Source organism: Misgurnus anguillicaudatus, chromosome 2, assembly GCF_027580225.2.
Source record: "Misgurnus anguillicaudatus chromosome 2, ASM2758022v2, whole genome shotgun sequence".
Taxonomy (NCBI): domain Eukaryota; kingdom Metazoa; phylum Chordata; class Actinopteri; order Cypriniformes; family Cobitidae; genus Misgurnus; species Misgurnus anguillicaudatus.
Genome location: NC_073338.2, coordinates 43,711,931 through 43,739,930, shown reverse-complemented (window position 1 = coordinate 43,739,930; position 28,000 = coordinate 43,711,931). Strand labels below are relative to the sequence as shown.

Sequence of the window (28,000 nt, the reverse complement as noted above, 5' to 3'; positions counted from 1 at the left end):
ATGCGTGTGTGTTTTACCAGGTGGGGAAGGGGGGTACGTTACCTCCAAAAAAAGCCACCAGTGTCTTCCACACGTGTGAGGAGAGAGTGGGTGAGATCCGTGTGTCAGTTATTCATTATCGGTGAACATGGGAAAAGGGGTGAGTGAGATTTCTCTCCTACTTCATCAGTTATTCTTTCTGTCTTTCTTTTTCTTTCAACGTGTGTGTCACGCATTGTTATTAGTGTCATATACACATTAATAATGTATTAGTTTAGTTTCTCGTGAAGAAAACAGATATACGTAGAGGTCTTAAAAAAGTTATCGGTTGTGTCTCATGAAAAAATGTCAGGACCGTTTTTCACCCAAACGGAGAAACTTTTACTGCGTGAAATTATTTTTTTTTTACAGTAGAGTACTGTAAAGTAGTCACAATGCAAAAATTTACTTTATGGTCCTAACTTTATTTTCCTATTCATTTTAAGAAACATTCACATTCAAACGTTCACTGTTGAAAGGGCCTGTCATTTTTTTATGAATGATTATCTGAATGTTGTTTTAAATATATCTCTATATTGTTTTGGGTTGTAATGAGAGTTAAGTCTGATCTAGGTTGACTGAGGTTTTATTGGAAATAATATGAAAAGAGGCCTGATTAAAGTAATGAATGGTCATCTTTTTAGTCCACATGCCGTGTACACGTGTCTTATACGCACACAGCTGAGTATGAATGACAGGAGCAGGTGATTTTCATGACACCCTGAACTCAGTATCCAGTGTGTCAGCACACCGAGCACATTTACTGCTGGTACGCTATGTTAGATGATCCAACAGCTCCTTACAGACTCAGACATGCACACATGTTTGATTACGCTGTCAAATATCTGCCATAGTTTCATATAGCTTATCATACTTTATGTAGTGTATGTTAATGACATAACTTTTTATGAGTAAAAAGTTAACCGTACAAATAAAGTTATAGATCAGGGGTGCCAAAAATCAAACCTAAAAAATCGAAGTAAATGTTGCCGTGTTATATTAAAATTATATATTAAAGTTGCCCTGATTCTCATAATTTATAATTTTCTAATACTTTTAATAATTTTTATTAAAACAAAATTAAAACAAATAAGCAAATGTTACTGTTTATGTATAACTTATGCAATTAGTTCAAGGGTAAATTTTCAAGGGTAACTGTTGTAAAAATAAATCCTTTTGTCTGTGTGCCACTGCCTTGACCTTTCCATTATAAGCTTATAGTACCCGAGTTCGTTGAGTTTCGTGATGCATGTATGTTATACACTTTTAAGTATGCATGTACATAAAAAAACTTTATTCACTTTAATTCCTTGCATTTAATTTCAATTAACATTTTACATTTAAATTTACATGTACAAATAAAACAAAAAAATGTTGCGATTAGAAATGAAGAGTTTGGTTCCAAAACGCAATAAATCCTTTTTGACAAATTTCGGTAAAAACGTGTTTTCTATACCATGAAAGTGACAAGATGAAAACCACTATTTTCTGTTACAAACTTTCACATAGCATCTTTAGGTTATAAAAACATAAAAAATTCAAATCCATAACTTGATTTTCAAAGATTTATTATAAAAACTAATTATTTTTTTCCACAAATGCAATAAATCTTGAAAAGTTTTTTTTTACAAAATTCTATAAATCTATTCAATTAATGTATAAATGTGCATTCATTTTTGCCATTTTATATTCATTTAGTTGAACAGTTGTACACACGGATCAAAAAAATAAACATTAATGGCATTAATCATAACACTTACTTTGTCATATTAGGAACACTGTCATTGCTGCGCGGGTATACTCGATGTCGTCGCTTAACATTTTTCAGAGCGATCAGCTGTGATTCTCGTTGACTTTGAGTAAAATTATGTAAAGTTTTTCATAAGATCCCTTGGGTTCAATGTGTTAGCACGAGAGAAGCTAGATGCTGTCAGGAGAACAAGTATGATCGTCTCCTGAGTGCCTCTCGTGTAAATTATTAAATGTTGATGGCTTACGTTTCTTTCCCTTCACAGAAAACCATCACAGGTTTATCAATGCTATTAAAGTATTATTTTGTCTTTGTTTGTTTGTTGATCACAAAGTACAAAGTAGATGAGGAAAACTAGGACTTTGAAACTGTGTACTCAACGCGCCGCCATTGTTTGTTTACATTGCATGGAATGGTGCGCTGTAATTTGTGGAGCGGATTTATTGCATTCTGTAGAACGGTTTTATTCTGTATCATTTATACGGTATTTTACTGTTCAATTTACAGACATTTTTTACAGTGTAAAGGTGGCGTTTATGGCGTTTTGGGAAAAATGGGAGAATATAATCAGTTCAAGTCAGTTAAATACTGACCTGATATAATACTGATTTTGGTAGTAACTCTTTTTTTTTCAAAAATGGCGTATATTGCGTTTTGGAACCAAACTCTTCAAATATAAACATCTGTGTCAATGAAGTTTATCCTTTTTCCTTATCTCACGTGGCATGATGGGCCAAATTAAAGGTCATTTCGAGCCAACTTCGGCCCTAGTTTGGGCACCACTCAGCTGATTGTTTATCCGATACAGTAGGTTCACATGCTCATGGAAGTAAAAATCGAATGAAATCTTTGCACTTTAATGTATTAAATGAAGAGCATATGGAGACTTTAAATGTTCCTCTTCAGAGAAATACCCCATCTTATTTATTTTCTAGATTCAATGTCCTTAATGCACTTTTATCACGTACAATACAAAAGGGGGTTCTGAAGCATAAAATAATAATGAGAGAACATAAAACTGTGCTGGGAAAGGTAACAGTACTGCAAGTAACAATATTAAACATTTAATGTATATTAATCTTACTTTTGGGCAGCCATTGGGACCGAATGTTGGCTTGCAGTTGATAAACATTCATAAATGGAATAAAACTGTTTAATTTATGTTTTTTCTAACTTAGTAACAGATTACAGTAACAGGGTTGGATGCAAAATGTGCCATGAATTTGAATTCAATAGATTGTTAAAATTAAGACTATGGTGTATGCAGGGTTGAAATTAGCAGAAATTCAATGGGGGGGACCAGTGCTCAAATTGAGGGGGGGCTTGGGGGATCTGGGACCCCCGTAAGGCAAGTAATTTTTTGTCTCCAAAAACATTGAAAATAATCATCTCTATGTATGAAGGGAAGCCTCAGCGTTACCTTAGTAATGCATTTCTTATCGCTTGCCTCATATACTGGTGTCAGTTTGAATAATTTGAACAGCTTTTTTGCTGAATGAAGCAGATGTTTTGAGTAAAATGGTTAAATTAATAGTCTACTAAGTGACTAATAAAGAAAGCAACTTCTAATGTAGGCTATCCTGCATTCAACTTACACACCACTTATAGGCCTAACACATTAACGTCCTATCTAGTCAAACTTTATATTTTTAAATAATTAATAAATTAGTTTTCAGCCATTACACTGATATACTGATTAAGGATTACATAAATCAAACATTTGTGTTTAAAGGTAGTAATGTGTTTGTTGCCATTTTGGGTTTGCTGCTATGTCATGGTGGGGACACCCCATAAGACTTGATTCAATTTGAGCACTGGGGGGACTCTAGTTTGGGGGATTTTAGATGACTCCTTAGATGGGTTTAAAATGACAACATCACATTTTCTTTAATGTTTCCTAAGCATGAGAAAAATGTTTTTAAGTGGGAAAAATCTGAAATGAAACCGATACATCAGTCATACAGTGCCACTGTGACGTGTCCTGTAAAAAGCTTGATGATGCATTATAAAAAAATAGTTGCATTAAAATAAACTCAGAATGGTGAATCATTTTAAATGCTATTAAGTTGTTTAAATATAATTCCGTTTCAATTCCACCATTTCAAAAATTCTAACCAGTTAGAGGTAAAACTCCGTTCCCCCTCGAAATTCACTTCACAGACTCAGTCCACCAGCGTTCCCCCCATTTCCAGGGTGTATGGATTAAATTGTAATATACAGTTGAGAAGGTCAATACATAATAATATCTCATATCCAGTGAACTAATATCTAATAGGTTTCACAGCAAAATGATTTGCATCTCTATTACTTGGACCCCAAAGTTTATTGTATTCACAAAAATTGCCAAAAACATCACAGAGTCTCATGAGTTAAAAACAAGCAAACATCAAGCATTCTGATGTTCTCTTTCTCTCTCAGTATGGACCTGACAGCCCTGCGGCTACTCCAAAAGGAGGAAAGAAGAGGAAAGAAAGAGATTTGGATGAGCTGAAGAAAGAAGTTTCATTGGATGAGATTTTGGGCATGTGTTAAACAATTATGTGTTTATCAACAAGAATTTAAAGAGATGTTTAACCCAAAAAATGACAATTCGGTTATCATTTACTCACCCTCATGTTGATCTAAACCTGTATGATTTTCATTCTTCTGTTAAACACAAATAAAGATGTTATGATGAATGACGGTAAGCATGCAGTTGATGGTACCCAATGATTTCCATAATATTTGTTTGTTCCACTATAAGTCAGTGGGTACCTCTAGCTTTGTGGTTCCACCATCATCAAAATTTTATTTTGTGACCTACAGAATACATGGTTTTAATGGTTAAGATTATTTTAAAAATATCCCATTACTGTTATATCCATTAAAGTGTGTGTGTGCTTCTACAGGATGATCATAAGCTTTCTCTAGACGAGATCAGCGCTCGCTATGGAGTTGACCTTACCAAAGTGAGTCATCTTAACTCTGACCCCCGACATTTGCAATAATGAATCGGATATTTTTTGGGATTGCGATGACATTTTACCCACAAGCATAATTCAAGCCAAATCATTCCCATTTCATAAACATCACAGAAATGAAGCAGTGCTAAACATTTCCGTGTATTAAACTTGCCCACTAAACAGGTAGTTTGCTGGTCTTTCAAGCTGGTCAAGCTTGTGTTCAGCTGATTTTCCAACCTGACAAAACCCCAAACCCCTTTAAATCCATCCAAGTGCTGGGTTTTGTTGCAATGCCCACAGATCATTGCAGGCTGGTTTAAGCTTGTCATTTTTTAGCAGGGAGTCTTCAGAGGGAACGTTTGGTCATTTTTATTCTTTCTTCCAGGGTTTGACCCATAAGAGAGCTTTGGAAATTCTGGCACGTGATGGTCCAAATGCCCTCACCCCGCCGCCCACCACACCAGAATGGGTTAAGTTCTGCAAGCAGCTGTTTGGAGGTTTTTCTATCCTGCTGTGGATCGGGGCCCTCCTTTGCTTTCTTGCGTACAGCATTCAGGCGGCCACCGCCGATGAACCGGTCAACGATAATGTGAGTTCACCTACTGAGCAGCCAAAAGAGTGGTGCAAGGATGTTGTATTTTTGGCAAACCCCGGATGTTAGCGAGACCCTAGTTCCCTTTCAAAAAAGTACATTAATTTTTCTCCTAGACTTTTGGATTATCGCAAAAAGCAACGCAGCAGTCGCATTGACGCGTACACGCACAAATCCATGTCCGCGTGTGCCAGTGCCACTGCTGCGTCGCTTTTACAAGCATAAATTACATTGCATATAGATCAATTTTTGCCACTATTATCTTTGTACATGAATACACTATAGTTAACTGCTAAAATGTACATTTTTTGGTGGGCGTTAATCTAGACACGTTGAGCTGTTTTGCTCACTTGGTAATGTTGGGTTTAAATCTGGTTCCAGGTCTTCACTGTTAGACTTTTTATTATATATATGCGGTAACTGCCCCATTACAGTACCATAACTGTACATGTATTAACAGTATGATGCCTTTACCGCAGTTCCATTTTACAGTATAATACCCTTACTGTAACCTACACTGTAAAAAAATCCGTAGAAATTGCAGATGGGTTGCCGGTAATTTACCGTAGATTTAAATTTATGTTATTTACTGGCCACATTTTGTTCAAAGTTAAATGAACATTTAACATTTACAAGTCTTTACAGAGTAAAACTAAAAAAACAGCATCAAGCAAAACATTCTGGGAAACAAAATCTGAAGAAAAAGATTGATGATGATTTCTAGTTCCCAGAATGCTTTGCATGAGGCTGTTATTGTATGGTTTTATTCTGTAGAGATAAAGACTTGTTAATATTTAAAATGTATTTAACTTTGAACAAAATCTTGCCAGTAAATAACATAAATTTCAATCTACGGTAAATTACCGGCAACCCAGCTGCAATAACAATGTAATTTCTACTGAATTTTTTTACAGTGTAGTTTTAAAAAATATATTACCTTGAAGGGGATTTGAACCCAGGTCACCCATGTCGTAGGTCTGCAACAATACCATAGTGCCACAGAATCACTTGATAAAAAATACTCGCTACACCCCCCAAGTAGCCTCTTCTGTCACTCTTCCGGCACTCCAAGGAGCGAAATCTTGGCGTCATTAGTGTTTTAAAGTCTTGAGGTCAAATTCAAATCTGATGGTCAAGCATTTATCCATAATCCCTTTCTTGTTTCTATCTACAATTATTCTCAATAAATTATTTACACTGCTGAAAAAACAATTCACATTTTGAATTATGCTTCACTGCTAAAAGCATAACAAATAAAATATATTTCATTTATTTTTTCATTTTATATGCTTTTATAACACTGTTTTATTCAACTACAGTAGCACTACTGTCGTTGCTTTACAGCAGTCAAAACATACAGTAAATCACTGTAAATTAAATGTTAATACCCATAATGCAATGCATGTTACAGTAATGAACTGGAAAAGAAAATGATGGTATTTTACTGGGCATTTTGTGGTAAGTAACTGTAGAAATTACAGTTAAGTCTAACAGTGTTGTTCTGCTTATCTGCCAGCACGAGCATATATTTTACCATCATGTACACTCTCAGAAAAAAGTACAAAGGTTGTCACTGGGGTGGTGTCTTTAAAAGGTCTAATATGCACTAATATGCACCATTTTGGTACAGGTGGTAAAAATGTATACCTTTGAGCTACCAATATGCACCTTTTAAGTACAAAAGTGCCCTTTTTAAAAAGGTACATTTCTTTCTGAAATGTTACGTAAAGCTTATGCACTCATACCTGTGCAACCCAACAGACTTCTGTTTTACAAATCTTAAATTTTCTGAAATCCACATAACCTAGCTGATAAAAAACAAAATAAGCAACAAAACAACAATCAGTCAAATTGGTTGCACTTCAAAGGAAGGCAATTAAAGTCTCCACGTTATGAGAAGGTGAACTACCGCTTTTTGTTCTGGTGTCCCATATCCAGTATGATGAATGAGTCCCAGTTTGTTCACTGGACTCCCAGCTGCTTGTGGGACAGTTCAGGGTCATTGATTTATGAACATGCTGACTTTACCTGCGCATGCGCATATTCGTTGTTTTTCTGCATCGTGGTTCTCAGTCTATTCATTTACACTGAAATGTTTGTGGATGTGTGTTTAAAACATCAGACCTTGATTAATAATGCCCATAGATCTCATAGGAACATACAGTGCAGTTCAAAGATCATTTAAATATAACCTTAATGACACGCTGGGTGCACATCTCTATAAAAATCTTCCATAGATCGGGATAATGAGTTTCGCACACTGTTTATTTGACAAATTGCTGTCCATCTTAAATTAAACTTAAAGGGCATTTAAGGTCACACCCAATCGGTTAAAATAGATGATGTGACATTTAGATAGTTGAAACTGATCAACCAGTATAATGAGAATAGATTTTAACCCTTTGACCTCTCTCTCTCTCACACACACACACACAGTTGTATCTGGGTGTGGTGCTTTCCGCTGTGGTCATCATCACTGGCTGCTTTTCGTACTATCAAGAAGCCAAAAGTTCCCGGATCATGGACTCTTTCAAAAACATGGTGCCTCAGGTCAGTGCAAATCTGCAATAGCTGCAATCTGATGTCAAATCGCTTAAATGTGCAGTGTGTAATTTTTAGAAAGATCTTTTGAAAGAAATGCAAAATAATATACAAAACTATATTATCAGGGGTATATAAAGACTTTTCATAATGAACCATTATGTGTTTATTACCTTAGAACAAGACCATTTTATCTACATACACCTAGGGTCCCCTTACATGAAAATCGCCATTTTTGCCCTTAAAGGACAATTTTGTTTTACTAAGTTGTCTCCAACGATGACATGTTTGTCCGGTGGCGGCTACAGTAGCTTCTCTATGTGTTTTAAAAGCGAGCGGTGAGCCGTGGACTGAGCCGTTGGTTGCAATTCGCCACCTCACCACTAGGTGTCACTAAAATTTACACACAGCACCTTTAAAGGGATAGTTCGGCCAAAAATGATATTAAACCCATGATTTACTCGCCCCCAAGCTGTCCGAGTTGCATATATCCATCGTTTTTCAGACAAACACATTTTCGGATATTTTAGAAAATGTTTTAGATCTTTCAGTTAATTAAATGTGAAGTCACAGGGTCCACGACCTTCAAGTCCAAAAAAAGTGCGTCCATCCTTCACAAAATAAATCCAAATGGCTCCAGGATGATAAAACAAAGGTCTTCTGAGGGTAATCCACGTGGTGTTGTTGTAGAAATATTCATATTTAAAACTTTATTAACGAAAATAACTACCTTCCGGTAGCGCCGCCATCTTAGACTCCTCTGTATTCAGGAGAGAGTATTAGCATAGTTAACGCACTTTTCTTAGTGATGTATGACAAATTCGGAGGGCGGGGGCACAGAGCAGCAGCAGAGTAGGCTCCGTAGGCTGCGTAAAGCTCTGATCTTGAATGCGGACGCGACTAAGATGGCGGCGCTACCGGAAGGTAACTATTTTCGTTAATAAAGTTTTAAATATGGATATTTCTACAACAACACCGCACGGATTACCCTCAGAAGACCTTTGTTTATCATCCTGGAGCCTTTTGGATTTATTTTGTGAAGGATGGACACACTTTTTTTGGACTTGAAGGTCGTGGACCCCGTGACTTCACATTTAATTAACTGAAAGATCTAAAACATTTTCTAAAATATCCAAAAATGTGTTTGTCTGAAAAACGATGGACATATGCAACTCGGATAGCTTGGGGGTGAGCAAATCATGGGTTTAATATAATTTTTGGCCAAACTATCCCTTTAAGGTTTCAGCATAACTGTTAAATCATGAAGAAATCATTGCTGAATACTGTCGTATTTTTTTTTTAGCAAGCTATGGTGATCCGTGAGGGGAAAAAAATTCAGATCAATGCAGAGGGGGTGGTTCAGGGAGACCTGGTGGAGATCAAGGGTGGAGACAGAATCCCAGCAGACCTTCGGATCATCTCCTCCAGCGGCTGCAAGGTAGAAAGAGTGACATTTAAACAGTTCAAAAGAGTTTTGTTATCAACAGCTATAAGTTGAGCTAGTATACAGTATGTGCTTCATTAAGAAAACATCCGTTTCCTCAGGTGGATAACTCCTCTCTCACCGGAGAATCAGAACCTCAGACCCGTTCTCCAGGGTTCACACACGAAAATCCACTGGAGACCAGAAACATCTGCTTCTTTTCCACCAACTGTGTGGAAGGTACAGTCTTTTATTCATTTGTTTGTTTCAGCCATTCAATTGTTCATTAATCAATTAATTCATCCAATCTTTCACACATTCATTTGCTAATGTGTGTCTATGTAGGTACAGCCCATGGTATAGTGATCAATACAGGTGATCACACAGTGATGGGACGCATTGCGACTTTAGCGTCAGGTCTTGAAGTAGGTCAGACACCCATCAACATGGAGATCGAGCACTTCATTCAAATCATCACTGGCGTTGCCATTTTCCTGGGCGTGTCCTTCTTTATCCTGTCTCTCATCCTGGGCTACAGTTGGCTGGAGGCCGTCGTCTTTCTCATCGGCATCATCGTTGCCAACGTCCCTGAAGGACTGCTCGCCACTGTTACTGTAAGACACACACACGTTTTTAGCTCTTTTCTCTGAGTTTTTCCATCCAGCCTTTCTTCCATAAACTCTTTTCGAAAGTTAAAAATGCTCTGTTTTAATGGTTACTTTGTTCGAATCTTAATGACATTGTTGGCCACGTAACATGCAAATAAAAAGTCACTAGAATCAAATAGTTTATAAAGCATTTCCAAATCACTTCTGCACTATTATTGTGTGAGTGTGCTAAAAAACCCTTGAGGAAGTTGGGAGAGTGCAACGCCCCCAACAAGCAATTTCATTCATGCAAGACTAAGGGCCAATCTCATTTCTCTGTCTTACCCCTTTGTCTTCGTCTTCCCCTTGCCCCTTGCCCCTTGAAACCGAGTAAAGGGGAAAGGGGTAAGATAGATGGTTCGTCTAAAAAATGAGACACCACTCGATTACCGTTTGCGTCACCTTCCCTTGCACTAACTGGCTGCTACGTAAACAGACAAAGAACAAAGAAGATGCCGTTGTCTCAGGTTGTGGTATCGATTGCCTGAGCGGAGCTCAACAAATAGCGCATAACTTAGCTGCTAGCTAACGCCTTAACTAGCGATTCAAAACAAAAACATTACAATTAAAACCGCTTGAACATTTTATTAAAAGTATCATAAAACTTGAGTGTCATAATATAATCTCAATTAAATTGCAGAAAATAACGTTACTTTCATTTGTGTGACGACTTGACAGTTCGACGTTCATCAATAAAACGTCTTGATGCCGGCTCTCCTGAGATATTCCTACGTTAACGTTTACCCCTCTCTCAAGTGTGGTCCTTATCACACTTCGTTTCAAGGGCTATGTATCCCTACGCCTTGGCCCTAGCCCTTGATCAAACTGAGAATTGAGACACCACTTCACCAAACATGAACGCGCAAAACCGAGGTGAAGGGGGAAGGGGTAAGACAGAGAAATGAGACGCACCCTTAAGTCCTATCTACTTAAATGGGGAAAGACGGATAGGTCTGAAATCACATGCACAATTAAACAACATATTTCTGATCAACAAATACACCTGACATCAACTGCACCATAACTTTTGTTTTTTCAGCTCATGCAAATTGTACTAAAAACACATTTTTCAAGGTTGTTTCAGCTACTGTGCATGGCACAGATTGGCAAGCACCTCACGTGACTGTATAGAGCCTCTCCCCCAGAGAATCAACAGGCTAAATCGATTGATGGTGCGATCTTTTAACTGGAAGGCGGGACTTCGTCACCAAAGCATCCTGTGTCACATTGTCCATATTAATAAGAGTGCTAAATCTTGTTATATTCAATATCTTTGAAAAAACAGACAGTGTACATCAAATAATCTTTCTCGCTCTCTCCTCACACTTTCAGGTGTGTCTGACTCTAACTGCGAAGCGTATGGCTCGTAAGAACTGTCTGGTGAAGAATCTGGAGGCCGTGGAGACTTTAGGTTCCACGTCCACCATCTGCTCCGACAAAACTGGAACTCTGACACAAAACCGTATGACTGTTGCTCACATGTGGTTCGACAACCAGATCCACGGGGCCGATACTACTGAGGACCAATCAGGTTAGAATGCTTTGATGTCTGATTTGACCAATAAAGTGAAGACACAAGGTTCAATCACAAGTCAAGTTGCTTTTAGTGTAGATGGTAACATTTCTTCCGAATGGTAAAAACTTGCATTGGGTCTGATTAGGACATGGGTGTAATATGAGGAAATTATGCTGCTGACACAAAGGTTATAGGGTCAATTGCAAGTTCTACTCATCTCTTAAAAGAAATGCAATATAATATACACAACTATATTATCAGTGGTATAAAGACCTTACAAAATGAACTGTATTGTTTTTATAACCTTACAATGAGTCGTTCAATCTACATACACCTTACATGGACCTTACACCTCACCATTTCGCATCACCATGTTTCAACAGTAGCCCTTAATGGACAAACTGTTCTATATAGCACATTTTTGATGATGACATGTTTGTCCTGTAGCGCCTATTTTTATCTTCACTATTCGCTTTGAAAAGGAAGGGTAAGCTGTGGACTTAGCCGTTGGTTGCGATTTACAGTCTCACCACTAGTTGGCGCTAAATAATCTACACACTGGACATTTAAGTAGTGTTGGCTGAAAATAAATATCATTTTTTTGAGATTGCTGAAACATTCACTGTACATTAAATGTACATTAACATGAAACTATTCATATTTTTGTAACATGGTCTCACGGAAAGTCGTGTCACACAAAATTAGATTAATTTATTTGTGTCTATGGAACAAAATTTTTGCTATTTTTATGACCTTGAGCACGAATGTCTTTTTCATGACACTCACACGAATTTTTATAAATATTTTTTGTGTCCATGGCACGACTTTCTTTTTCATGTCATTTTATGTATTGTTTTCTCATTTCCCCGCCTATTTTTAAATCATGGTCGCTTGGGGTTTGGGTGCATTTTTATGTATTGGTTTCTACATGTTTTTCTTCCGCTTTTAAAACTATTCTCGTCTGGAGTTGGGGTTAGAGTTGGGGTTTGGGTCTAAAAATGTAAAAGAAAGTGATCAACACCAAGCAACAATAAGAAAACAATGAGAAAACAATACATAAAAAATTATGCAGCGGCCACGGACACAGCAAACTATTTATAGAAATTCATAGTCACGAAAAAGACATTTGTGCTCAAGGCACAAAAAAGTTGAATTTCATGCCATGGACACAAATAAATTTAAATTTATTAAAAAATAAAATTTTGTGTGACTACAACATGACTTTCTGTGAGATCAGTCTGTATTTTGGTGTACACCAAACCAAATATTTTCTTTGTCTTATGTTTGTGTTGTGTATTTAGGCAGTTGTTTCGACAAGAGCTCTCCCACTTGGACCGCTCTGTCCCGAGTGGCAGGACTCTGTAACCGTGCTGTTTTCAGACCTGGACAAGAGGACATACCTATCCGCAAGGTAACACGTACCACACTTAACAAACACTTAAATCTTCCATTGTTTAGACTAACCGATAGTTCTGGCCTACACTCATCCCAATGGTTAACCCAGTGTTGTTATGTTTAGCACATTTGTTGTGACCCTGGACCACAAAACTAGTCTTAAAGGGGCACTTTACGTTTTTTGAAAATAGGCTCATTTTCCAGGTCCCCTATAGTTAAACACATGATTTTTACCGTTTTGGAATCCATTTAGCCAATCTCCGGATCTGGTGGTACAGTGATATTATGTAGCGCCCAAAAAATCCCACTTTCAATAGTCCTTGATTATTACACTGGAATGAGAGTAGGCTATATTTCCTAGCCATATCGGCCTAGAAAATCACAACTGCCGGTCTTAGTACACAATGTAACTACAGAAGAGTCAAGCCCTAAACAGGAAAAATACTAAAACTCTTTGGTTAATTTTGAGCACGATGCTAATGGTCTAATCAGATTCAATGGATTATGCTAACTAAGCTATGCTAAAAGTGGTACCACCAGACCTGAAGATCAGCTGAATGGATTTCAAAACTGTAAAAATCAAATATTTAACTCCAGGGGAGCAGGAAAGTGAGCCAATTTTCCAAAAAAGTGGAGTGTCCCTTTAAGTAGCACAGGTATACAGTATTTGTAATAGGCAACAATACATTGTATGGGTGAAATCTCGCGTTTTTTTTATGCCAAATATATTTAGGATAAAGATTATGTTTCATGAAGATATTTTGTAATTTTTTTACTGTAAATGTATCAACCATTTCTTTCTTTATTATTAATATGTGTTGCTAAGTACTTCATTTGGACAACTTTAAAGGCAATTTTCTCAATCTTTTGATTTTTTGCACCCTCAGAATATAGATTTTCATATACAGTATAGAATAGTTGTATCTCGGCCAAATATGATCCTTTCCTAACAAATACATCAATGGAAAGCATAGTTATTCAGCTTTTTAATGATGTATACATTTCAATAAAAAAGGTTTGTAGTCCAGGGCCACATTTGGTACAGGTACAACTGGTATTAAATTAGTGACACAGAACTACAGACTTTACCATAAAAATGCATAATTATTGAATATGTTAATAAATAACCAAACAATTATTCATTCTGACTTTGCGACTTTATTGTCTGTGTGTGTTTGTGTGTAGAGAGATACATCAGGTGATGCATCAGAATCTGCTCTGTTAAAGTGTGTTGAGCTCTCATCTGGCTCTGTTGAAACACTCAGACAAAACAACCCAAAAGTAACCGAAATCCCATTCAACTCAACCAACAAATACCAGGTGCGTGGCGTGCACACTCAAAACATTGTAGGACCCACTGTGGAACATCTGTAAAGTCTGAATTTACTTTATCAATGATGCAATGATATTAATGAGAATCTCTCTCACTTTCACTCTTTTTCAGCTGTCTATTCATGAATTAGAGGACAGTCCCACTGGGCATCTGCTTGTGATGAAAGGAGCACCGGAGAGAATTTTGGACAGGTGAGCAATATACACTAGTTCTGGCCCACGATAGTTCTGGCTCACACTCATCCCATTAGTTATCCCAGTGTTGTTATGTTCAGCACATTTGTGACCCTGGACCACAAAACTAGTAGCACGGGTATATTTGTAGTAATAGCCAGCAATACATTGTATGGGTCAAATCTAGCATTTTTTGAATGCCAAAAATCTTTAGGATAAATAAATATAATAAATAGATTTTCACATATATAATAGTTGTATCTCGTTCAAATATTATCCTATCCTAACAAATACAGTATATCAATGAAAAAAGGTACAAAAGTTGTCACTGGGACTGTGCCTTAAACTGTGAAGCGTCCCGAATACGGGACACCTAAGTTTGCATTAATATGGTTGATGTAAATTTTAATCTATCACTACAAACTATATATCGTTGGAAAGGTCTAAGCCTCCAGAATAGACATTTCAACAGTGTTTTATAAAATAAATTATGTAGGGAGAGTAATTGATTCATTTATGAAGAGAGTGTGCCTCAAAAAATGTATTTTCTGCTAAATGTCACTGTCCCACCAGCAGGACGACTACATTTACTTCAATGTTTGCATATGAATTCTTATCTAATCATGGCAAACTGTATATTGTTTGAAAGCTCCAAGAGTGTAGATTTAACTCAATAGGGTGGTGTGACGCTTAAATGGTTAAAAAGGTCCTATATATGTACCATTTTGGTACAGATATGTACCTTGGAGAAACCAGTATGTACCTCTAAGGCAGGGGTTCCCAAACGTTGAATTTTGTCAACCACTTAAATGTATATAATATATGCCAGCAACATAAACTTAAAGGTGCAGTGTGTAATTTTTAAAAGGATCTCTTGACAGCAATGCAAAATAATATACAAAACTATATTATCAGGGGTGTATAAAGACCTTTTTATAATGAACCGTTATGTGTTTACTACCTTAGAATGAGACGTTTTTTATCTACATACACGAGGGTCCCCTTACATGGAAGTCGCCATTTTGTGCCAAACTTTTTACCAAGTTGTCTCCGATAATGACCTGTTTGTCCGGTGACGGCTACCGTAGCTTCTCTATGTGTTTCAAAAGCGAGAGGTGAGGAGTGGACTGAGCCATTGGTTGCAATTCACAACCTCACCACTAGATGCCGCTAAAATTTACACACTGCACCTTTAACATTTTTAAACAGAAATATGACGAAAAGATTTTTTTACTTTCTTTGTTATTTTATTAATGAAATGTAAATTGAATTGCAATGTCAAAATACCTTATGATATATCATATTAAAATCATTGTCATTGCATATCACTAGTTGGACTAAACTGTTTTGTGCCATTCACCACTACAAGCACCTTAATCCCACCATGTGACCCACAAGTGGTTCCTGACCCACAGTGTAAAAACCCCTGATCTATGTGTACCTTTGAGGTACCAATATGAACCTTTCAGGTAAAAAAGTGTATTTTTTAAAAAAAGGTACAACCCCACCAAATTTGATACCTTTTGTATCTTTTTTTCTGAGAGTTAAAAAAATAAAGTAATAATAAATAATGTTATGCCACCGTTTTTTCCAGCTCTTGAATCTGTGTGTCAAGAACAGCACTGGGATGCTGTCTATTGCTGAATTATGGTCATAATAGCTGTGTTTATTGTTGATTTGTTCCTCAGTTGGTCAAGCATGTACTGTAAGTGGATTTGAATAAAAGTGTCTCCAAAATGCATAAATCAACATAATGAATAAATTAATTACAACTGCGTATTATTAATCTAATCAAATCAAAACTTTTTTGTTATTAATGATACATGAATCCATAAATCATCTTTCATTTCATTAAACATTCATTATTTTTATTGCTGATCAAATATTGTGATTATTGGTGATTTGTCATGCAGGTGCAGTACCATAATGATCAATGGTCAAGAATTACCATTGGATGATGAGTGGAAAGATGCCTTTCAAGGAGCCTACATTGATCTGGGTGGGCTGGGCGAGAGAGTTTTGGGTAGGTTTTTTCTTACTCTCTCCCCCCTTTTATCCATCCATCCATTTATTCATCTATAATTTTCTTTCCTGTCTAATCCAGGCTTCTGTCACCTGTACCTCTCGGCCTCTCAGTTTCCAAGAGGATTTAAATTTGACTCTGAAAATGTGAATTTCCCCGTCAGTCACCTCTGTTTTCTGGGCTTAATGTCTATGATTGATCCACCCCGAGCTGCGGTACCAGACGCCGTGGGCAAATGCCGCTCTGCTGGCATCAAGGTATTCATTTATCGGCCCTGTCTATGCAGCATTAAGATTTTATTTTTTGTCGTTCATACTCAATAGTGAATGAAATCCATTTTAACAGGTTATCATGGTAACGGGTGACCACCCTATAACAGCCAAGGCCATCGCTAAAGGTGTGGGCATCATCTCCGAGGGCAATGAGACGGTGGAAGATATCGCAGAAAGACTTAATATACCTCTGAGCCAAGTCAACCCACGGTCTGTGTGTGCATCTGTCTGCTTGGAGAGTGTGGGTGTGAAAATCTATCCGAATGGGTTTTTATTTTGAATGGGTCGACTTTTATTGCTTCATCATAATGGTGTGTGTGTGCGTTTCAGAGACGCCAAGGCTTGTGTGGTTCATGGTTCAGACCTGAAGGACATGAGCTCTGAATATCTGGATGATGTTCTGAGGTACCACACGGAGATTGTGTTTGCGCGCACTTCACCTCAACAAAAACTCATAATCGTGGAGGGCTGCCAGAGACAGGTATGTGCGAATATTAAAAGTTAAGAGATGACAAGTTTAATAAAATATAACTCGACTCAGCCGTTGTAGATCAGACTGAAATATCAAGTTTCAATCAATGTATCTCTAAAGGGAGGATAAATAACTTCTTGAATGAAGTTCTTTTATTTCCAGTTGTATTATGCAGACAACTTTAAGAAAGCAATTTAAAGGTTCATTTTACTGAAAAATGACACAAGGCTGCTCTGTTAGTTTGGGTTTTCTGGCCAGTTTGTTTAACCAATTGTTTAGGTTCTTGTCCAACCACAGTAAAGTGTATACCTGTTTAAGTCCCCATGAAATTAAACAGTAGATTTTATTTTAGTATGAATATGTTAGTCTGCTCCAAAATTCACATTTAGAAGATTTTAGCATTCAAAACTCACTTCCACCAATACGCACAACCGGCGCAACGTCACAGAATGTCTCTGAACAGGTTCACGCCCACTTTTGGGGGAAATCAGACTAGACCTTCCATTGGCTTCCACAAAATAGCGGAACAAAGCAACGTTTTTACACAGCCGGCAGGCATAAATAACTTATGAAATCACTCAGATTAAACATGTTGAGTAATTATCTGTCCACCCTGCCTGCCATGGAGCGCGAGAGATGCATTGACACATTTAATTTGGTCAGTGTAGAGACATGTCCCTTTCATTCTCACAGCGTCAAATTTGTGTAACAACGCTCCCTATTGGCCAGAGGTGTCTTACCCGGACATTTACTCGTACCTCATCGAGTCAACAGGGATGACAGTAAATGATTTTACTTCGTATTTGAAAGTTACTTCGTATTTATGTCTTTATATTAAGAGTACTGATTGCACTTTTCCGTCGAGTCATACAACTAACTGGCATAGCGATATTTCCAGCAATCACTGAATGTCGTTGTTACACAAATTTGACGCTGTGAGAATGAAAGGGACATGTTCCCATATTGACCAAATTAAATGTGTCAATGCATCCCTCGGGCTCCACGGCAGGCAGGGTGGACAGATAAATACTCGACATGTTTAATCTGAGTGATTTCATAAGTTATTTACGCCTGCCGGCTGTGTAAAAACGTTGCTTTGTTCCGCTATTTTGAATGGAAGCCAATGGTGGAAGGTGTGCTTTTTTATCCCCCGAAAAGGGGCGGTGACGAAATTTACAGTCAAGTTCCCGGATGTGCCGGTAGCCCGTATATGGTTTAACGATTTTTTTAATGATCATTTTGCTTCACATCAGATTCAAGGGTGTAATCCAAACACTAGTGGCTAATTTGAAAGGGTGAGGGGCCACGCATTATTTCTCACACTAACTTCCTGTTTCAAAAGAAAATACAGGTGCATGGTCATATAATTAGAATATCAACAAAAATGTATTTCACTGGTTCCATTCAGGAAGTGAGACTTGTATATTGTGTTCATTCGGTGCACACAGCCTGATATATTTCAAGAGTTATTTCATTTATTTTTGATGATTATAACTGACAACTAAGGAAAATCCCAAATTCAGTATCGCAGAAAATTAGAATATTACTAAAGACCAATACAAAGAAAGGATTTTTAGAAATCTGTGCCAACTGAGAAGTATGAGCATGTACAGCACTCAATACTTAGTTGGGGCTCCTTTTGCCTGAATTACTGTAATAACAGTAATGCGGCGTGGCATGGACTTGATCAGTCTGTTGCACTGCTCAGGTGTAATGAGAGCCCAGGTTGCTCTGATAGTGGCCTTCAGCTCTTCTGCATTGTTGGGTCTGGCATATAACTTCTTCCTCTTTACATAGATTTTCTATGGGGTTAAGGTCAGGCAAGTTTGCTGGCCAATTAAGATCAGGGATATGGCCCTTAAACCAGGTACTGGTAGCTTTGGCACTGTGTTTAAGTGCCAAGTCCCGTTGGAAAATGAAATCTGCATCTCCATAAAGTTGGTCAGCAGCAGGAAGCACGAAGTGCTCTAAAACTTCCTAGTATATGGCTGCATTGACCTTGGACCTCAGAAAACACAGTGGACCAACACCAACAGATAACATGGCACCCCAAACAATCACTGAATGTGGAAACTTTACACTGGACCTCAAGCAACGTGGATTGTGTGCCTCTCCCCTTTTTCTCCAGACTCCTGATTTTCATCACAGAACATAACTTTGGACCACTCAGCAGCAGTTCAGTCCGAGATGCTTCTGACGCTGTCTGTTCTTCAAGAGTGGCTTGACACATGGAATGCGACAGCTGAAACCCATGTCTTGCATACGTCTGTGGTAGTGGTTCTTGAAGCACTGACTCCAGCTGCAGTCTACTCTTTGTGATGCCCCCCACATTTTGTTTCACAATCCTCTCCAGTGTGCAGTTATCCTTTTTGCTTGTACACTTTTTTCTACCACATCTTTTCCTTCTCTTCGCCTCTCTATTAATGTGCTTGGACACAGAGCTCTGTGAACAGCCAGCCTCTTTTGCAATGACCTTTTGTGTTTTGCCCTCCTTTTGCAAGGTGTCAATGACCGTCTTTTGGACAACTGTCAAGTCAGCAGTCTTCCCCATGATTGTGTAGCCTACAGAACTAGACTGAGAGACCATTTAAAGGCCTTTGCAGGAGTTTTGAGTTAATAAGCTGATTAGAGAGTGGCACCAGGGGTCTTCAATATTGAACCTTTTCACAATATTCTAATTTTCTGAGATACTGAATTTGGGATTTTCCTCAAAATTAAGAGAAATAAGCATTTGAAATATGTCAGTCTGCGTGTAATGAATAACTCTAATATACAAGTTTCGCTTTTTGAATGGAATTAGTAAAATAAATAAACTTTTTGATGACTAATTATATGATCAGCACCTGTATTAATGCATCGACCAAAGCTGTGCATTTCAAGGCACTTCAGTTGCTCTTTTAAGGACACACATTATGTCCATTTTTACATGATGTAACATAAGTATCAGGTTTGCCTAGAATCTGTTTGTGAAGTTTCATCTAAAAATGCCCCATAGATCATTTGTTATAACATATCCAAAATGCCCCTATTTGGGTGGGAGCACAAAAAGTGCTATTTTTATGTCTGTAACTTTAAATGCAAATGAGCTACAGCTCCCTTACCAACAATCAGTGAGTTTTTTGGTTAAAAATAGATCTGATTCCTGAAAAGCTTTTGGGTAAAATTAACCGGTCAGTGAGTGGCTGTAGGCGGGGCTTTGTTTTTGTGATGTCACTTAAACAAGAGAATAAAAACAGCATGTGCAGTGAGACCTGCTTTGGTTTGATTGGAATTAAAAAAAGGAGATGGTGGTTTTTTTTCATTGTAGGTAGCTTTGGTCACACACTGCCGACACACATTTTTATCCAAACACCTTGTAACGGTGGATTTTGCATAATATGTACCCTTTAAACACTTAAAATTTCCCCTTTCATTTGTTGACACTTGTGGTCCAGAAATTACACACTAAAATCACACACATTTACTTAGAAGACCACAGCATATACTTATCACACAATACACACAAATGCACTCTACATAAATATTCGTATTAGGCTCACTCGTTCTCTGGAGTACGTAACATTTAAACGATCTGTGAAATGAACACCGAGTAGTCGTCTTTATTTTTGATTGGTTAAAAGCTCTCTATCAGATTCTGATTGACTGACCTTGGCCCTAGGGTGCTATAGTGGCGGTGACAGGTGATGGGGTGAACGACTCTCCTGCTTTGAAGAAAGCTGACATTGGTGTTGCCATGGGAATCGCAGGCTCAGACGTCTCAAAGCAGGCTGCTGACATGATCCTGCTGGACGACAACTTTGCATCAATTGTTACTGGAGTGGAGGAAGGTGAGAGAGAAAGTGAAGGGGAGAGAGGAGTGATAACCAACTAACTAGCATGAATAATACAGAATGACACAATCCAAGCCATTATAATAGTTGCATTAAGTTAGCACACAATTAAAACAAATGGTATGGTATAGCTTTAACATATAACAACGTATGGGATAAATACAAAGACGTAATGCAAGAAGTATGGGCAACTTTTTTAGAGGTTAACAGCTGTGGTCACTCATTAGGCATGCTACTCTTGCATTTAATGTGATGTTTAATGCTAATAATGTGGGAGATTCATTTGTTTCACATTAAAATAGCATTTAAGGCTTTGGGAGTAATTTAGCAGCAAATGTGACCATTCGTTGTAAATTTTATATTTTAAATCCCTCTCCTTTTCGTTCACATTTTAGGTCGCCTCATCTTTGACAACCTGAAGAAGTCGATTGCCTACACTCTTACCAGTAACATCCCCGAGATCACACCCTTCCTGCTCTTCATCATCGCCAGCGTGCCGCTGCCCCTGGGTACCGTCACCATCCTCTGCATCGACCTGGGCACTGACATGGTGAGATATATACTCTCACACGTGTGCGTTCAGACATACTTTCACTTTCTGTCAAGTGTGATATCACCCTCAGGCACCAGACATAAAATCTCTGTCGGCAGGACAGAATAGCAACTTTCTCTCTCCGTCTCTCAGGTTCCTGCCATCTCTCTGGCGTACGAGTCGGCAGAGAGTGATATTATGAAGCGTCAGCCCCGAAACCCTAAAACTGACAAACTGGTGAATGAGAGGCTCATCAGCATGGCATATGGGCAAATCGGTTAGTCTTATGTGAACTTGCACGCACACATGCACTTTATAACTGTTGCGATTCTACACCTTGTAGTGTGTAAAGATTTGGAGATAAAATAAATTAACATGCCTAAAAAATAGCTTTTTCTGCTTTAGGGGTTTAAAGTATTTATAGGGAGGTTCTTTTTAAATAAATGTGCATGTGTTTATGCTTATACACTGTCAATAAAACAATTGGTAAAAATAGTCACAGGGGCGGTACACTTTAAAAAAGCCTATGTACTTTTTAGGTACCAAGATATACATTTGGAACTAATATGTACCTTTGAGGTACTAATATAAATGCTTAAAGGGACACTCCACTTTTTTTGAAAATATGCTCATTTTCAGGTTCCCCTGGAGTTGAAGATTTTATTTTTGCAGTTTTGGAATCCATTCGGCTGGTCTCTGGATCTGGCAGTGCCGCTTTTGGCATGGCTTGGCACGGTCCATTGTGTCTGATTAGACCATTGGCATCGCACTCAAAAATAACCAAATAGTTTGGATATTTTTCCTTTTTAAAACTTGACTCTTCTGGAGTTACATTGTGGTCTAAGACCAACGGAAAATTAAAAGTTGCAATATTCAGATGTGCGTAGGAACTGTGCTCTCATTCTGGCGTGGTGATCGGGGACTTTGTTGCTGTGACATGGCTGCAGGAGGCGCTATGATATTATGCAGTGTCTCCTGCTATTGAAAGTTACCAAGGGGACTATTATCAGGCGCTGTGTAATATCATTGCGCCTCCTGCAGCCATGTTACGGCAGCAAAGTCCTTGATTATTACGCCAGAATGAGAGTATAGTTCCTACGCATATCTGAATATTGCAACTTTTAATTTTCCGTTGGTCTTAGACCACAATGTAACTCCAGAAGAGTCAAGTTTTAAATAGGAAAATATCAAAACTCTTTGGTTATTTTTTAGCAAGATGCTAATGGTCTAATCAGATTCAATGGATTATGCTAAGCTATGCTAAAAGTGGTACTGCCAGACCCGGAGATCAGCTGAATGGATTCCAAAACGGTAAAAATCAATTGTTTAACTCTAGGGGAGCTGGAAAATGAGCATATTTTCAACAAAGTTGGTGCAAAGGTGTACTTTTTGAAAGGGTATCACCTCAGTGACAGCTAGGGACCGTGTACATTTTTGCATCTGTGTTGGTACACAGTACTTTGTGGGTAACAAATGTCCCTACAAGGACGGTACGTATGGTTTTAGGGGTAAAATATTATTATGTCAGTATAACAAACCCAGCAAGGAATAACCAAGACAATGAAATGTCTCGCAACTTCCACTTCCACACAAAATTACCTTGAATTTGGTTACATACCGTTTTTGCCATAATAACATGTAAGCAAAGTCAACAGTTGTTCATGGTGTTTGCTTTCATTTCTTTTACATGTTCTAAGCGTATATGCATCATCTATTCCTGGGCTATAATTAGACTTTCACTGACAGCCCAAATTGAGCCTTGTTTTAGCCAAAATTCCTTGTTGGGAGCTATGAAAGTCATGTAAAGTCCCAACCATGTGTTTGTGTAGGTATGATCCAGGCACTTGGAGGTTTCTTCACCTACTTTGTGATCATGGCTGAGAATGGTTTCTTGCCCCGACATTTGTTCGGGATTCGACTGGACTGGGACGATCGTTCATGCAATGACCTGGAGGACGCCTATGGCCAGCAATGGGTATACAGACAGACACATACACATATAGGCATAAGCATCTGTTCAATGACTATTCTAGGCACTATTACAACTATGACTATGCCAAAATGTTAGATCAGATCCAGGGAGTACATCCAATTTAGTATCTGAAAAAAATCTCTTATTCAAAAACAGTCAACTCTGTTGTGAGTTACTGTAAAACTATGCATCCATGAGGCAGATGCAGATCCTAAAATCCTTCAGCACCCTAAATGTCTTTACATTGAGTCAAGGCGTATGAATAATCTTAACTATTAACATTATTCGCTTGGCTAATGAATTTTAATTAGGTGAAATTAAATTATCTTGTAACTATAGTAAACTGGACAGTAGGGCTGCACGGTTCTTGGTAAATGAGAATCACGAGTTTATTTACAAACATTTATTGCACTCAAGTAAAAAAAATGCTACACAGGACTTTACGTTATAATAAAAAAGTCTTAAAAGGCTCTTTTCCTTATTTTAGACCCCTTAAAATTAGTAAACTGACTATAAACTAAGCTGACCCGACCCAAACTAAACCAAACCAAACCGTGGGGTACTGTGCAATGGAAAAGCGCCTATAAATAAGATTGCATTTATGTGGATTGTGGCTAGAAGGGATACAGCTACGGCCAAAATCTCATGAAATCTTGCCAGATGAACGCTATTTTCATTCTAATCCTACCCCTAAACCCAACATTTCATGGGATTTAGGCCGTAGCTGTAGCCGATCTAGCAGAAGCGCTATTTTTCATTCTAATCATACCCCCAAACATAAACCCAATATCTTGCAAGATTTGGGCATAGCTGTATCCCCTCTAGCCAGAGACGAACCAAGACCTTTTGGTGCATATCCGATTGGAATGCAATCCTATTCAGAAGGTGTGAATGGCCAAAAAAAAAAAAATTTTTTCTAATCTATTTCAGGCTACATCCAAAGGTGGTTTGAAATCCTTTTCAAATTGCATTTTCGGAAATCTATTTCAGTCTGACCGCTTTGATCACATTTGTGTAACTTTTCGATTATGTCACGCTGTCGTGTCACGAAAACGTAAACACGTCACATGTCGTGCCAGCGTGACGTCATTGCCATAGAAACAGTGCAGATAATCCAGAAAATGGCAGAAGGCTACAGGACACGCAGATCGGATCTGAACAGTTGTGATAGAGAATATGGCAAGTGAGTCTGTCAAATCGGATATGCATCAAAATCGGATTTGGACTGACAGTGTGAACAAGGTCTATGCGTTTAAAGAGGCCCTTCCACATAAAACCGTTTTTACTTGTATTCTTTGATATGTGTTAGGTCCATATGTGTTTGTGTTGTGTCATGAATGTGAAAATTAACTTCCACCTCATCTGTCAACTTCTAGCCAATGAAAAGAAATAAGATGTTAATAATTTACCAAAAAAGTATTGTTTTTGTAAAGCAGATGATGACACAAAAGTACTGACGTGTCTGCAACATGAATATTAGTTTATTATATACTTTTTTTTTGGTTAACTTTTATTTAAAAAAATTTGTATGCTTCTATTTTGTACAACATAATTAGCTAACGCAGACGAGATATCGCAATGACACATTTTTGAACAGGCATTAGTGCTAGGTACCAATCGGGGTCCTAGGGCAGACCGACTTGCCAGGGGGGACCGAATTGCTCATGACACCGGGACTTCTATTCAGAGGGACGCGATTAACGCGAATTCATGATGCACACGCGTCGAATGTGATAAAAGACACGTGTGTGTTTGTGCGTTCGTTACATGCGCGTCGAAAGGGTTTATGTAAAAGGTGTGTGTGTGTGTGTGTGTGTGTTTGTGCGTGCATGCGCTGCTACACGCGCATCGAAAAGGCTTACGATAAAAGTGTGTTTGTTTTTGTGTGTGTGTGTTTTTGTGCGTGGGTTTACGATAAAAGACACGTGTGTGTGTGTGTGTGTCAAAAGGGTTTATGATAAAATATGTGTGTATAAGAAAGACACTGTGTCTTAAGACACTCACTTAACATTAAACTGATTACACATGAGATGAATAAGTATTGAAAGTGGTGTTTACTTCCAAGTCATCAATGCAGCCCGCCCATTAAAACGGATCATTTCTCTAACCAGCCTCAAAACCAGGGTACAAAATGGACTATTACTTATTGCTTTTGATGTTTTTGGAAGTAAAAACCATGCAAACGTCATGAGTAGACCTCAGACAACAGTATAAAACAATAAAAACGACAGAGGAAGGGCACCTTTAAGTCTGCCACCCTGTTACAGGTCACGCAAGTGACAGCAGAACGCCGCAAATGTGGAGGAGAGAAACGATCGGATTGCATCGATAAATAAATGGTTTGGTTTTATACTGTGTAAGTGTGACCAAGTTTGACTGATATAGGATTTTGGATTGTTGTAAAGTAAATATGTGAACATGTGAATGAAGCATCTGAATACAAGGAAATACTGTACATTCAAGTGAATTGCCATTATTTGGAAAAAAGATTGCATTTATGTATGAATCAAGATCGTGATTCTTTTTTTTTTTTAATTAATCATGCAGCCCTAGCTAGCAGTAGTATATTACCCTATACTGCATCCATTCACTTCACTTCTAAAGTAAAAGGATGCTAGATTTCTGCTCGGTTCTTAAATCCCACTACAAATTATTTGCATGGTAACCAAAGGGGAGGCTGTTTTAAATTTCATATTGTGCAAACCAAGTGGATGGTTGCCTCCACGGGTACCAGGGTCAGGAATATGGGAGAACAGCCCAGTAAGGAATCAAGAACCTATTTGTCTATATATCATATGTATTTATTTATCTTTGGATACTCAAAAAACAAATGCATTCTGTAAAACAGTTCCCAGAATAATTGGCAGATTTTTGTGTTTGTCGCAGACTTATGAGCAGCGCAAGGTCATCGAGTTCACCTGTCACACCTCATTTTTCGCCAGTATTGTGGTGGTGCAATGGGCTGACCTCATCATCTGCAAGACGCGCAGGAACTCCGTCTTCCAGCAGGGCATGAAGTCAGTTTGTGTTTGTGTGTCTGCGCCTTTGTGTGTGTGCATGACTGAATGCACAGGTCGGTTTTGATTTAGCAGGGTGGCATTTGCATACATCCCTGTAAAACCCCACTCTCTGACATTTGTTTTTGCAGGAATAGGATTCTCATTTTTGGGTTGTTTACCGAGACTGCTCTGGCAGCCTTCCTGTCCTATTGTCCTGGTATGGACGTCGCCCTAAGGATGTACCCACTCAAGTAAGAAACACATTTACACCACACAGTGTGTAGACTTTTCTATTGCGTTCCTTGGAGAAGCTCATTTTCTCTGCACCTTTCTTCACCTTTTCCTTTGGTATTTTTTTTGCCAGGGTTATGTGGTGGTTCTGTGCTTTGCCGTACAGTCTGTTAATCTTTGTGTACGACGAGATCCGTAAATTAATCCTGCGCCGAAATCCTGGAGGTAAGCATAGATGTTTGTAAAGATAATTTCATAGGCCTTGTCAATTTTAGTTTAGTTTCAAAGTTGTTTTCATTTTTCTCTACCATATTGAATGGGACATACCATGAAAATCTGACTTTTGTGCTATAATTGGGGCTTTTATCAACCTAGAAAATGTGAATAAGATAAACCCAGTAACTTAGTTTTGGTAAACCATTTTCCAAAAGCATGTGAAAAAATAGGTCTCCCTATTTGGCTCCCTTGTGATGTCAGAAGGGGATAATACCGCCCCTTAATCTGCACTATCCATCCACGCCACTGCCATTTAGTCCAGAGATCAGCTCATTTGCATATTAAAGGACACACCCAAAAACGGCACATTTTTGCACACACCTACAAAGTGACAATTTTAACATGTTATAATTAAAACTACACATGTGTACTCTGGGGACACCAAGGATTTATTTGACATCTTAAAAAAGTCTTGTGAAATGACTTTAAATGTTTTACTTGCCAAAAAAGACTTTAGCATCAATGAAGGTGTTTAATAATTCTATGTAATACAATATTGCAAAGTTACAACAATTTTACTCAATAATTTCTTGGTAAATCTTAATAATTTAAGTATTTAAGTTTTCAGATTTAAGTTGCTAATATTTTACCTCTCTTCTCTTTTATTTATAGGCTGGGTGGAAAAAGAGACCTACTATTAGCAAGCAAAAAATGTGCTATAAACGTCTATTTATGACTGTTAGGCTGTGTGTTTGTTTGTGCGTGTGTAAACAATGTAATGAAGTAAATATGACAATCATTTAGCGTGTGTGCGCGCATCTGCGTGTATGCATATGTGAGGTATAATGTTAGGTATATGCACATATCTGTTTACAATATGTATCCTGAATATCACTATCCATTATAATTTAATGATTAAATAAAGGAAATAGACTAGAAATGAAATAAATTATAGTAGTATAATATACTATTATAATTTAATAGTACAGTTCTAGTAAAGTATAGTTTGCCTTCTGTGTTCTGAATTTTTACATTTCAATGGCACAATTTTTTGCTGTGAATTTTAGACCTTGAGTGTTCCTGGTTACAGTCTAGTTTTTCTTTCTTTATTTATTTTTGTGCA

The 28,000-nt window shown here is 37.9% G+C and overlaps 1 protein-coding gene across 3 annotated transcripts; it reads left to right on the top strand.

Moving 5' to 3' along the window:
* Nucleotide 1: 1 nt before the first annotated feature.
* atp1a2a (ATPase Na+/K+ transporting subunit alpha 2a) lies at nucleotides 2-27,881 on the top strand. Of its 3 annotated transcripts, XM_073856088.1 has the most exons (24): nucleotides 2-139; nucleotides 4,187-4,281; nucleotides 4,662-4,716; nucleotides 5,096-5,299; nucleotides 7,739-7,852; nucleotides 9,147-9,281; nucleotides 9,389-9,506; nucleotides 9,612-9,880; nucleotides 11,246-11,444; nucleotides 12,731-12,840; nucleotides 14,010-14,144; nucleotides 14,269-14,348; nucleotides 16,244-16,353; nucleotides 16,435-16,610; nucleotides 16,699-16,835; nucleotides 16,956-17,106; nucleotides 20,756-20,924; nucleotides 21,323-21,477; nucleotides 21,613-21,736; nucleotides 23,289-23,434; nucleotides 26,318-26,448; nucleotides 26,580-26,681; nucleotides 26,795-26,886; nucleotides 27,550-27,881. In XM_073856088.1, the coding sequence occupies exons 1-24, from the start codon at nucleotides 128-130 to the stop codon at nucleotides 27,576-27,578; spliced, it is 3,048 nt and encodes a 1,015-aa protein (XP_073712189.1). In that variant the 5' UTR covers nucleotides 2-127; the 3' UTR covers nucleotides 27,579-27,881. The 3 variants fall into 3 exon arrangements, with proteins under 3 accessions (XP_073712189.1, XP_055059333.1, XP_055059331.1); XM_055203358.2 differs by lacking the exons at nucleotides 2-139; nucleotides 4,187-4,281; nucleotides 4,662-4,716; ... (9 more) ...; nucleotides 16,244-16,353; nucleotides 16,435-16,610 and having other exon boundaries at nucleotides 16,746-16,866; XM_055203356.2 differs by lacking the exons at nucleotides 2-139; nucleotides 4,187-4,281; nucleotides 4,662-4,716; ... (9 more) ...; nucleotides 16,244-16,353; nucleotides 16,435-16,610 and having other exon boundaries at nucleotides 16,748-16,870.
* Nucleotides 27,882-28,000: the final 119 nt, after the last annotated feature.

Bases quoted from the DNA above. Each gene is read 5' to 3' on its own strand.
- atp1a2a (XM_073856088.1), top strand. The intron at 5,300-7,738 runs GTGAGTTCACCT...ACACACACACAG, and splicing joins ATGAACCGGTCAACGATAAT to TTGTATCTGGGTGTGGTGCT. The intron at 9,507-9,611 runs GTACAGTCTTTT...GTGTCTATGTAG, and splicing joins TTCCACCAACTGTGTGGAAG to GTACAGCCCATGGTATAGTG.